We start from the raw sequence: 12,571 nt of genomic DNA, 5'->3' as shown, positions 1-12,571 counted from the left end.
ACAAGCGCTCCACCTACAGTACGGAACACATAACACAATTGGGAGTCACTTATAAGAAAATTTGAGTGCAGTTAAACTGCCTGTGTTGTTACTTTAAAGTCAGGTATGGTAACAGAAGGCATTTCAAATAAATTATTCTATACACCCTCATTACATTGAATATATGTGACTTTATTGTAAAGTTTTACAATAAGGCATATTTTATTATTGATGTATACATTCACAATCAATGTGATATACAAATTTAAAGTTACATTGTATTTGTATGGCCCCTTTTAGAGTGAATGTCACAAGTGTTTTACATATTCCCACAGATAAAGATCTTTGATATAAAGATATCAAACCCATACACTTAGACAAGAACAGGAAAAACTCCCAATAAAAATTTGAAGAAACTTCTGGAGAAGCAATTTAGTGAGGTATCCCTTCCTCCAAAAAGGCAAAAAGTCTAGGACATTCACTGGAGACCATTCATGAAAGATGGATGAGAAGGACAGTTTATCATGGTCCAAGAAGTGCATTGAGGCTATGCTCTACATTGCCACAGTCTACCACAATCAGGTACTCTCAAGATTATATTTGGTAAGATACCGTAGAATTTTCAGAATTTGGTCAGTAGAATTTTCAGGTTTTCTTTATTTGAGATGTTTGCTCTCTTTAACAAGCTGAGATGTCAATGCCTCAGATAAGCATTTTAGATAGCTGGAGTCTGGGAACCCATTCCTGCACAGCAAACAGCAGAAGACAAAGGTCATTTATGAGTGTTAGATGTGCACTTTGTTTGTACTAGTGGATTCGTGCACTTTCATTGTTACATGCTGAACACTTTTTCCATCTGCCAGGTCAAGACTTACTTGGATTTTCCTCCTTCAATGTTGGTCTTGTGTGGGATGGTTCTCCCCCAAGTGACCTTGTCCCCGCAGTCTGTTGCTCTCACACAGAAGGTGATGCCTTGATGGAAAGCCTGCTCTAGGGACGACACTAATTTATGGGTTGTCTCATTCATGGGCAAGTAGGCATGGAATATATCCCCTTTGAACGGTGAACCAGGGTTTGGATGGTCTGCCTGGTAAAATAGGTAACAGAAGTGGCATGGATATATGTGCAGTATGTCAATGCCTGCAATATTTTACTGATAAAAACGAATCTGGTAAAATATATTATTTTCACTTTGAACATTGGAGTTTCTTGAAAATCAATGTTTATGGATCTTATAATTGTGAATTTAGGTGTTATAGATTTAAAATTGCACAGAAATTACACACACATTTCAAATAAACTTAAAAAAGGTTTAATCTTCAAGATCAAATAACAGATTTATCTCACCCCCTGGATGCCATCAGGAATAATATATGTTATCTTCCATGTCATATCCCTGGGGTACCCAGCCAGACTGAAGGACATTTCTGTAAAGCTCATGGTGCCCCTGATCCCACTGACACTCTCCTCAGGTTTAGGACATACCCAGCACTTGGAATGTACTTTCTCCTTACAGTTTGAACATAAGTTCACTCCACAAGCCATCAAGGTTACGGATTCTGTTGTGCTCCCACAAACACAAAGCAGAGCAGATTTCTCAACTGTGCGTCCAACTGGTTTGTCTTCACGTTGGTTTACTTCACTGTGCTTGTTATGGGAGCTTTGCACATCAATTGAATCTGAATGGCAGCACGTTCTGCAGTGAGGGTTGACTTTTCCTTGGCACCAAAGACACAAGGCTGCACTCACTGCATTTTCTTTATTGGTTCTAGCTGCCAAGGTTTCGGTAGCCATTCCTTTTGTAAAATCATCTTGCTTTGTTTCCTGTTGAAGTTTAAAAACAGGTGACTCTGATGGAGTAGGCTTCCCCCCCTCAGATCCAATGAGAAACAACTCTTTGAGGGCCAACATTGCATCTTGGCAATCCAGTTTGGGGCCCAAGACGAAAATGCTTCTGGTCATCTGTAAGATCAGCACTTTCTCAAATGTCTCTTTTACCACAGAACATGCATATTCAACAGTCTTAGAGTCAGACACACCAACATGTGCCTTCAACAGTTCTTCGGTGTGGAAGTCCTCACACACTTTGGAGACCAGTTCTTTCAACCCCTGCTGAGTCTTTCCAATGATTGCGGCGTCTGCTCCTCTGAGGTTGAGGATAGTCTCTTTTCCTCTTGCATTATCTTCATGCATCTGCAAGTCAGAGGTTAAATCTTCTATTTCTGTGAGGTAAAATTGTTTCAGGTATAGCCATTTAGTCTTGGGCACCTCCACATCCACACTGAAGATTGAAGTTTCCGAACACCTCACAGGTTTCTGGCTGCTGGAGTTGCAGCTTGGCATTTTTCCCTGTAAATACGCACCTAAGTGGTCTGTCTTTCCATTTCCTTTTTCTGGTCCAGAAAAACTATTCACCTTCCTCTGAGTGGAGCCTGACTTTGATTGCTCGACTGAATTTGTCGGTGCTACGTTGTAAACAGTTGTGGGTACAAAGTCCAGTGAGTGACTCTGCAATTTACCAGAAATGGCAGCATATTTGGCTCTGTTTGAATTTGAAGAGCTTGACGGTGTAAGTCTGTTTATGGAGGCAGGTCCATTCCTCATGAATGGCGTGTCTTCTCTGGTTTCAATCAAGGGCTTGAAATCCTCTGGCCTGTCAGCTGAAAGTGATGACTGTACCTTCAAATCCATGATCTCTGACACTGGTCTACAGTCAAGGCTCAGATTTTCCTTTTCATTTGGTTTTGTGATCAAAAGAGGATATGTCAGATCATCCTCAGGAGTTTTGACCTCACCCCAGCTGAATCTAAAAGTACTTTTTGATTCATCAGAACTCACTACCTTCTCAAAATTGGTGTCCATTTTCTCCTCTGCCCCTCTGTTTTGGTGATGCTGATCTACTTGGGCTTCCGGCATGTAAGACGGGGATACAGTTCCAGAGGGTTGAACAAATATATTAGGAAGTTTGATCTTATCTCGACCATGCTCATCTGTCGGGGCCTCTATGTCCATTAGGAACTGCTTAGCCTCTGACACATCAGTCCCACTACCGACTAAATAGACATTGACCTTGTCCTCATTTATCATTAGATCTGGGAACGTCTGAAGAACAACATCAAGGGCTTGTTGGAGCCCCTGAATTGGGAGACCTCCCTTGGGAAGCGAAACCTTTCGAAGCTGTGCTTCTGTTTTCTCGTACAAGCTACCCAGTTCCACATGTGCTCGCTGCATGCACTCCACATCCCCATCAACTCCCGTCTGGAGCTGCAGGTAGAGTGTGGTAATATCCTTGGTGGTTACATCCAGTGCTTCTACTCCATGTCGATCCAGGATGCTCTTGTACTCTTTAGAGCAATGCTGGAGGTAGCGGAAGATGTCAGTATCTATAATCATGGAAAAGTCTTCTTGTGATGTTGCTGCCTTTCCAGCCCTTGATGCCACACTGCGGTTAGTGGAAGACACTTGGTGTGAAGGGATATGACTCCTCTCTGAACTAGAACATTTTGAAATATCAACTCCACAACACTGTTCAGCAAACTCATTCTCACTTTGACTTTTCACTTTTCTTTTGGTGGAGTGGTATTTTTTCTGATCACTTGGGACTTCTGATCGAGGTAACTGTATATCCTGAGTGTTTTTTGAGTTCATCACACTCAGCATATACTTAGTCAGTGCCTGGACCTCTGAGTAGGGTCCATTTAGAATGCATATGTCATCACTCGGTTGAAAGTTCATTTTTAGGCCAGGGAAGTTGACTAAAATGTCGGATAGTGCTTTCTTTTTCCCAAGCAATTTGCTGTAGTCCACTTTCACTGTTATATCAATGAAAATCTATAAGATAATACAATACAAATTAGCTATTGCAATATTACGCGAACATTTTGATTTACATGTGAAACGTACACACTTCTTACCTCATCTGGGTCCATTTCTTTTGGGAGCATACTTAATGTCATTGTGTATTGTATGTCATTCACTGATAATGTTTGAAAGCCATGACGAATCACTCTCTGACCAACTGAAAAACAAAGTAGTTGACATTCACATAAAGTTGTATTTGCAGTGCGGTTCCACACGTTGCGCCACAACGTGCAAATGCATAGTTGCAATCTTTATTCAATATACCTTATTGTCAATGTTTTCTATTATACCATCAAACGTCCTTGGTTAATTGTTTAAGCAAGTTGATTTCTCACCTCCACAATCCGTAAAAGTGATGAGGGCTACGCCAGGTGTTGTCTCGGAGAATGTGATGGATGAAATATCTCCACCTCCATTCTTTTTCCGTAGGAAATGAATCTTCAGTTTATCCGATAATCTGTTCTTGGGGATGTCTACAGGTAGCCCACACACTCTAATAGTACGATCATCCATCCTTGTTTATGAACTACAAGATCCACAAATATGCAAAGGTAGTTCATATGCCTAAACAGTGAAATACAACTGATGATAAACTGTATTACAGTCATTGTAATATTCAGAAAAAACTGTGGTTTTAATGCCTCACGTTATATCAATGGACAAATGTCCATCGTAATATTCTAAGAATGCTGAGAATTGTTCAAAGCGTTGCTACTTAATTATAGTGCTTGCTCTAACATTAACACTTCCTCAACATGGAAGTGTTGAGGAACATAACTTGACTGTCATTACTTGGGCACCTGCACATAGAAAATATGAAATATGAACAGCACAAATCATGAGATACCTAAATCGCTCTTCTAACACTGCATAACGAAAATACCCACTATTGCAGGCTAGGCTATAGCCTCTTCCTTCGAATTTATAAACAAATAATTGTACAACAAAATAACGTATCAAGTAGGCTATGGTTGATCGAGTGTCTTAACCTGAACTGCTTCCTTTGACCTTGTTTTCCTCTGTCATATAAAGTGCATAAGGAACATCAACATATATAACCTAGCATTTTACTGTTGAAAATAAACTTACCTGTCGAACTTGAGTGTCTGTGTTTTCAAGAATTGAAACTGAAAGTAAGCTTACGCCGTTGGGTGATGACGTAAGGAAAAAATGTAGTCCTATCTGTACATTTACAACAGCATTTAAAATTAATATCTCCGTGTACCATTTCATTCCACGTTACATTTTGTATTGTGTCCGTCCTATCGCGCTTTTAAAACATTGCCTAAAGTGAAACTGTGACAATAAAGCCTACCCGGTATTGCCACAAGAGGGCATCATTGCCTCATGTGTGAGGGGAGCATATTGACAAATCTCATTTGATTGTTTTTAATTCGTATCCTATGGTATCCTATGGTAAATATGTCATTTCAACTTTAAAAAATTCGAAAAATATGAATGCCTATAGTCATTAATTCATCTCGTACTGGTAGAGTTCACAGGACAACAAATGTTGAAGCCCAACAGTTGCAGATTAAGCTCTATATAAATGCAATTTATTCTTATTATTGGACATTTACAGAAGCTTTATCCAATCTGAGAGATAACTCTTGTCCAAGTGAATGCCATAGAGTTACACAGAACTTAGAGCGGTTTGTTAATCGGTAATATACATTGAAATAGGCTTAGACATGCTACATTGGAAAGATTAACTCACACACTAATCTTTACTCTACTAGGCTTCTGATGTAGTCTATTCCCCCCCCCCCTCTCTCTCTCTCTCCCTCCCTCTCTCTCTCTATCTTTCTCTCTCTGTATCTTTGTGTGTGTGTGTTTACATGTAAATATCTAACAGAGTATTGGAATCTCCTCCAGAAATCCTCAAACGTGTAGGTAGACATGAAGCCTACTTATAGACTTTGTTTCTTTATTAGCCACTAAGTAGGCTATACAGGTGTTTAACTCTTACACCAACACGTTTGTTGCATAATGTTTTTTCCAGTCTTGTCCTAGGTATTAAAAAAATACAACTCATAGAACAACTTTATCAATAGATATTCTCCACACCTTTCATTTAAATTAGGAGATTCAGATTGAATAGCCTACATAACAACCATGGTTGAAGAAGGAAGAAGGTACACATTATGTACTGACTTTAATTCAAAAAAGTATTTAAAGTCAATACTGCAGGGAACTACTGAAGGACCTTGACCATTTCAAGATAGGGTTGTGTTGGCAGTAACTTTACACAAGATAATCCTGACCTATATTGCCTTGTTATCATAATAAAGAGACCAGTGAGGTCACACAGAAGGTTGTTTTTGACATAAGGTTATAGGGCTACTCATGCATGCATTATCCTACTACATGTTGTTATGCAGTCTACAGGCTAGTCTTTATATGTAGGCTTACATTTTTTCATTGATATGGCTTGATTTTTTTTGTTCTTTCAAGAGGTGTCCAATTACTGTCTAGTGTGACTGAACTGAATTGACGGTGAATTCAAATCTATGCAAATCATTTTATCTATTTAATTCAACTGAAATTATATATTCTATTATAGACCACCGCTGTTTGGGCAGTACACATTATAGAGCCTACCGCGCAATTGAAGCTCATTGGATGAACACGAGCCGCCTTCAAAATCCGCACATTGTTGTCACGTCATTGGGCAGCAGCCTAGACGTCATCGAGGCTTGCGCTCTCCTTGGTTTTGACGGCCCGTGGAAGGGGAGTTGGAATGCACTTGATCCATCTGCCCCCGCTACCCGGCGAGGCGAAGCAAATGTCCCGTTGCCGACACAAGGATGTGGTAACCGGGCACCAACCATTCGAGACGAGGGGCATATAGCTGACCATTTGAATCACATGTTTACCGGTATATTTTTTTATGTCATATTATCGTACTGTATCTGTGTGCGTGTGTGATTTGATTTAACATTTCGATTGTGTCTAATGTCAAATTGGCTCTCAAACTATAACGGCAGGATCCATGCATCGAAATCGGAGGATATTGTAGGCTTCCTTTAGGACTTTCAAGGGTAGCCTATGTCCTGGCGTCAGTGGCGTGCGAGAATAGATCTTCGGGTGTATATTTAGATAGCTTAGTCACTTAATATGCCCAATGACAAGGCAGCGACTGTGGAAATAGAGAGGGTCTTCGGTTATCTGCATAGATGCGTAAGAGTTGTATTGGCATGTGCAAGATGTGTGTTTCCATTCGATTTCATGCAGGCCGTTGAGAAATATTTATTACTGTAACTGGGCCTATAAACTGTAATGCCTCAGTGCTGTTTACTTTTTCATCACAATAGACTAACACTAGTCGTTTTTGTATTGTTTTGTATTTGCAGTAGCCTAGTCTTGACCATGCAATATTTGTGGCAGTTTAACAAATGTAATCCAGACAACATTTGACCAGATTCATTATGGGATTTTGTTTGGGACTGCACCATTGCAAATCTGCACATTTAGGCTTAGAACGCTGTTGATGCTAAAATGCTCCAGCCCATAAAGCCTGGATGATAATGGATTAAACAAGTGTACTATATTGAGATTATCTTGGTTCAAGGACTCCTCACACTTGACAGCTAATTCAGTTTCACCTATGATTGAGAACCTTGCCAGTAGATTTCGACATAGACATAGGGCAGGGTGTATTGCAGGGGTCTATATATGGTTGGTCCACATATGGTCAAGATATGCAGTGATGTAACATCCTCAAGCCCAGCCCCCTTGCCTCATGCATACAGCATGTCCACAACAGTGGATGCCTTGTGCCTGAAGCCTAGCTCAGCTTTTATGGCACGATTCCAAGATCAAAACTGTATACAAAATAAAAATGTATACAATTAACGTGAGTAAGCATTCCCAACCCATTTTCAGCGTTATAGATATATTCCCATATTACACTCCATCTGACATGTTATTTTGAACTCTCCAGGACACTAAAAACAACACTATTGAAATGTGTGGGAATTGGCTCATAATTGTTTCTCTTTTGCTCGGCATACATCCTGGTTAGTCCCCTTTTCACCCATTTTCCTATCTCCGTGTAACATCTCTTCCTTTCCTCTACTAGATATGACCTGTCCCTTGGGACTTGGTTGGGACTAATTATAGTGTCTTCTTATTGCTGTGACCTTTGTTGGGTAAATTGACTGTGTAGTAGGAACAAAAAGAGAGTCACTTGCAGATCCCATACTGCAGTCCAGTAGATTATGGCACGACAGCAGAAAACTGGTTTTAGCACGATTAGCATACAGTGTTGCCTTCGCCTTTTTTAATGCCACTGTATGTGGCTAGGACATAAGTTGTTGTTTTATTACAACGATAAGGATATACATAACTCCTAAACTGTCAAATTAATTTTTAAAACAAATTCAAATTCAAAAACATTGGTATGTATATTTTGACCTTTCTACCCAGTAAAAAAATGTATTGAAATATTTATTCAATTTCCTTGTTTTTTTAAGGTCAGAACGAGCCACCTTGCAATTCATAACAAATCCAACATGGCTGCCCCATCTGGACCCTCCCCTTCCATGTCCTCACCCAGACGCTTCCTGGTTCTTTTTGACTTCGACGAGACCATCGTCAATGAAAACAGTGATGACGCCGTTGTGAGGGCGGCACCAGGCCAGCAGCTTCCTGACTGGTTGAGAGAGTCCTACAGGGAAGGGCACTACAATGAGCACATGCAGCGTGTGCTGGCCTATATGGCTGAACAGGGTGTGTCTGAGGACTCCATCCGTTCCGTGATTGAAAAGATCCCACCCACACCTGGACTCCTGGCCCTCTTCCAGTACCTCCTCATCCACCAGCAGGACTACGAGATGGTTGTGGTCTCTGATGCCAATATGTACTTCATCGAGGCGTGGCTTGAGAATGCTGGGGCTCGCCATCTCTTCCAGAGGATCTTCACCAACCCAGCCAGCTTCAACCCAGAGGGCAGTTTGATTTTGCTGCCTTTCCACTCCCACTCCTGCCAACGCTGTCCTGAGAACATGTGCAAGCAGGTTATCCTCCAGGACTATCTGGCTCGCCGGCAACAAGAGCGCGGCTGCCCCTTTCAGAGGGTGTTTTATGTCGGGGACGGGGCCAACGATATCTGCCCCTCCCTGGCCCTGGGTCCAAAGGACACAGCATTCCCCCGGAGAGAGTTTCCCATGCACAGGTTGCTGGCCCAAATGCAGGAGGCTAAGCCTGCTAGCTTCCATGCAAGCGTAGTCCCATGGGACACTGGAGAGGATGTGGTGGACTACCTGAAGAAGATAGTGGACAAGAGATGAGAGGAGGTGGGAAACAACAACAAGGGGAAGAGGAGGAGAGAAAGGATAGAAAGAGAGAGTTATAAAAGAGTGCTAGTCCCATTTGGCCTGGTCTTAGAGAGCCAAAGAGTGTGCAGTGTTAGGATTAAGCTAATACTGAGGAGTCAGCAAAAAAACAGGCCTTAATTAATACTCTATTGATTGAATAAGTTTAAATTGTCTTTGTGCTCATCTGGAATAATAATAATGGAAAAAAAACCTGACATACTAAATAACAGAAACAGCTGTACTATAAATTGGTGCTTCTCTCTATTGTTCTTTGAGGATGTGTAAGAACTTCCTTCTGTCCACCTTTAGCTTGGAATAGCATTGAGCTATGATATCATGACTGGATGCTAAGTCTGACATAACTTAGTGGTAACCTGTAAGGTAGGCCAGTAAAGCTTTCCAGTAGCTCTCCAGGACTAGGTCTAGGTGTCACAGTGCTGGATGTATGCTCTGTTGACAGCTAACTGCCCCACTTGTACACCACAACACCAGCGGTTCAGCTATCCGATAAAGACCGTGTTGATGAGTTGATGAGTAGAATCAGGTGTTCTAGCGCTGTCTGGGACAAAAGGCCACACACATAGTCCCTCCAGGACAACGCACCATGAACGCTAGTGTAGGGTGACACTAAGACTGTGTGACACTGTAGTACACACACTGGCACGTACACTGACACCTAATATACAGGCTGATTATACAAGGTAACTCACACCGTCTTGTGATGCAGAGTGATTGCTATGTACACTTTGCACTGTAGCCCTGTATGCTGTGTACGTACCCCTTGGACTGTGAGAGCTTTGTGAAACCCTTGCAGTATGTCAATCCATACTCTGTTCCTATGCTAGATTAATCAATGTGGTCTCTTCAGATTTTTGACCATACTTTCCCTCCCTGAACTCGGTTCCCGTAAACAATATTTGAATACAAACTTTTAATTCAAAATAAATTCAACACCACTTTTCTGCACTGAGAGAATAGCAATTTATGTAACCCTCGTATTTAGAGAATCAGCATTGGCTCATTTCAGTATTTAAAGGATGTTGAGGAGTGAACTTTTAATTCAAACTCTGTGCCTATCAAGTATGTTGAATGCTGTCAAGCGCTGTGAGAAAAAAGGTAATGGGGTTTTGGTTTGAAAAACATGATATGGCTTTGAGTTTTCATAGACACATGAACCCATCAATCCATTGTAACAAATCCATCTAGCTTCCTCAACTAATCAAGATTAACTCAACTGGATGACATGTTGTCATTAAATAGTGACCTTAATGTATTACAACACTTGAAAAGATGATTTAGGAATTCAGCCTGGTTATACTAATACATAGATCCAGAATCTGAATAACATCTTGAGTTGTCTTTTCACTTTTTGTTTCTCAGGGAAAGGAGAGTCTATTTTTAAAGCATGAACTCGTTAAAGCAATAGAAATTGACATAATTGCATGTTTGCTTATTGGATAATTAGCTGTGACAAACAATCAGCTATCATCAGCTAAATCACAATGATTTACTCTTTTATGACAACATATTATGAGATTCAATGAGTTTGTGAATGATGGGCTTTGAGTGTTTCCTGCATGGATTACATGTACATAAATACACTCTAGACCTCTTTTACATTTGGATATTAGATCTGTTATTTTAATTCGGAGTTGTGTGCAATAGTGAGATTCATGATGAGTATTAGTGTTCTGGGGGGTTAGTAAAGAAACAAAGAGTGAATGCGAAATCTTCCCCTAATGGTGCAATATTCTTTGGCATAACCCCCTTTAGCTAATGCACACAGAAGGACCTTTAACTTTACGGTGTTATAAGTGTTGGTACATACAGCGTTATGGGCCACACAAATAAGAATAACCATTACAAGGGTATTTCTTCGCTAATGTATAGATTTTCCTTGATCTTGGTGTGTTTGTGTGCATTGTTCTGGTTTGGACGAGTGCCACAATCTTGTGTTGACCGGCATTAACTCTTCTTGCAATACTGAACTGATTCTCTTCACTGTTCTACTTAAAGAGACTCTATGCTGTGTTTTTAATGTTCTGGTAAATGTGTATCTACATTGTAAAAAACAAGATAATGTGTGTCACGTACTATTATACCAATAGGAATATAAAGCCATTAACTAACTGAGCAATTGTTTTTTTCTTCTTTGTATTACTGTCACCTTTATGTAGATGCCTTGCTGGTTCCCAGACAAGGGTAAAAAAAAATCAATGATGCTGTTTCTTAGTGTTTAGATTTATATGTTTGACCTCTGAAAAGCAAACTGCTGCCTGAAAGGTTTGTTTGACAGAGCCTCATCAAATCGTTTTCACGTTGATCTTTTGACCACAAGATGGAGATAAATTACAAGATTTTTAAAAAAGAAACCGAATTGTATTAAACCAACAACATAATTTTGGAACTGAGAGGGCACTCTGTAACACATCACTGAGGTGAATTGTCAGACAGGTAGACAAGGTATTTTAATGAGAATGGGTTGTCAAGCCTATTTCAACTTTAATGTTCTGTTTATGACTTAAAAAATGTCTTGCCTATACACCAACCATTTCATAAAGATACTACATTTATAGTAATAAAAATTGTAATGATGGTGCTCACTGTACACATAATAAACCAAGAGCGAGCATTAAGGAGTAAAATTCTAAAAAATCTCTGTGAAATATAACAATTTAGACAAGCATTAAAGAGTACACAGGCACCACACCTGTCAGCAGCAATACTGCTGATCTGAAATTGCCATCTTGTTTTTACTGAGTATGACATGAGATGCCCGCGGCCACACAGCAATGCAGATGACGTCTGGTCCTAGTGTGTCTCCGAGTCACTTTGCACATTCTGCAGAGCTGAGAGGCTGCGGACATCAGCGGAGTAATTGATTTGACTCAGCAAGACTGACTCCACTACAGACTTCTTTCATTTTCTGTCTTTTTAGATTGTGATAGATCTGTTTATTTGTTATGACTGCCCTCCTCTTTTCTTTTGCTCAAATCTTTCTTTGATAAAGTTCTCGTCTCATCTATATTATTATCTTTTCTTTTTTAATAAAGTTTCTATCTATCTCGAGCTCTTGAACTTGCTTTTGCTCTCGTCTCCTCCAGGGTATTTTGTGTTCTGTTGAGGTAGTATTTAAAAAATGTTAGGCAGTGTAGGACAACCAAAACATAATTGATAATTGATCTTTCATTCCAAGTGGTATTGATATCACATTCGCCATTGAGAGGCTATGTTCTGTGTCTAGGACTGTCAAAACTTGTGACTAAATTCAATTGCCAGTGACCTCAGTGCTGTAATTGAACAAGTGGGGAATTTGATCAGTGTCAAGCCTTGTAAGGACGATGACAAATCATCAGCCCCTTCCATCCCTCGCTATCCTCCTTCTTCACTATCAATATTCAGGTACTGACATT

At 40.3% G+C, this 12,571-nt stretch overlaps 2 protein-coding genes across 6 annotated transcripts; one reads left to right on the top strand and one right to left on the bottom strand.

The window, feature by feature from the left end:
• Window positions 1-155: 155 nt before the first annotated feature.
• LOC146259633 (uncharacterized) lies at window positions 156-5,038 on the bottom strand. Of its 3 annotated transcripts, none has more exons than XM_084670221.1 (6): window positions 4,930-5,038; window positions 4,176-4,404; window positions 3,894-3,997; window positions 1,327-3,810; window positions 855-1,066; window positions 156-723 (listed from the first exon to the last, which is right to left on the bottom strand). In XM_084670221.1, exons 2-6 carry the CDS (start codon window positions 4,351-4,353, stop codon window positions 636-638), a joined length of 3,066 nt encoding a protein of 1,021 aa, XP_084526347.1. In that variant the 5' UTR covers window positions 4,354-4,404; window positions 4,930-5,038; the 3' UTR covers window positions 156-635. The 3 variants fall into 3 exon arrangements, with proteins under 3 accessions (XP_084526347.1, XP_084526349.1, XP_084526348.1); XM_084670223.1 differs by having other exon boundaries at window positions 4,176-4,366; window positions 4,930-5,031; XM_084670222.1 differs by lacking the exon at window positions 4,930-5,038 and having other exon boundaries at window positions 4,176-4,876.
• A 1,525-nt stretch (window positions 5,039-6,563) lies between these two features.
• LOC146259632 (putative phosphatase phospho1) lies at window positions 6,564-11,291 on the top strand. 3 transcript variants are annotated; one of them, XM_084671078.1, is made up of 2 exons: window positions 6,564-6,718; window positions 8,321-11,291. In XM_084671078.1, exon 2 carries the CDS (start codon window positions 8,355-8,357, stop codon window positions 9,129-9,131), a length of 777 nt encoding a protein of 258 aa, XP_084527204.1. In that variant the 5' UTR covers window positions 6,564-6,718; window positions 8,321-8,354; the 3' UTR covers window positions 9,132-11,291. The 3 variants fall into 3 exon arrangements, with proteins under 3 accessions (XP_084527204.1, XP_084527203.1, XP_084527205.1); XM_084671077.1 differs by having other exon boundaries at window positions 8,316-11,291; XM_084671079.1 differs by lacking the exon at window positions 6,564-6,718 and adding an exon at window positions 6,735-7,859 and having other exon boundaries at window positions 8,316-11,291.
• Window positions 11,292-12,571: the final 1,280 nt, after the last annotated feature.

The sequence above is a fragment of the Hypomesus nipponensis genome, chromosome 13 (assembly GCF_054491055.1).
Source record: "Hypomesus nipponensis isolate SF chromosome 13, ASM5449105v1, whole genome shotgun sequence".
Classification (NCBI taxonomy): domain Eukaryota; kingdom Metazoa; phylum Chordata; class Actinopteri; order Osmeriformes; family Osmeridae; genus Hypomesus; species Hypomesus nipponensis.
This window is presented reverse-complemented; position numbering and strand designations above follow the sequence as displayed.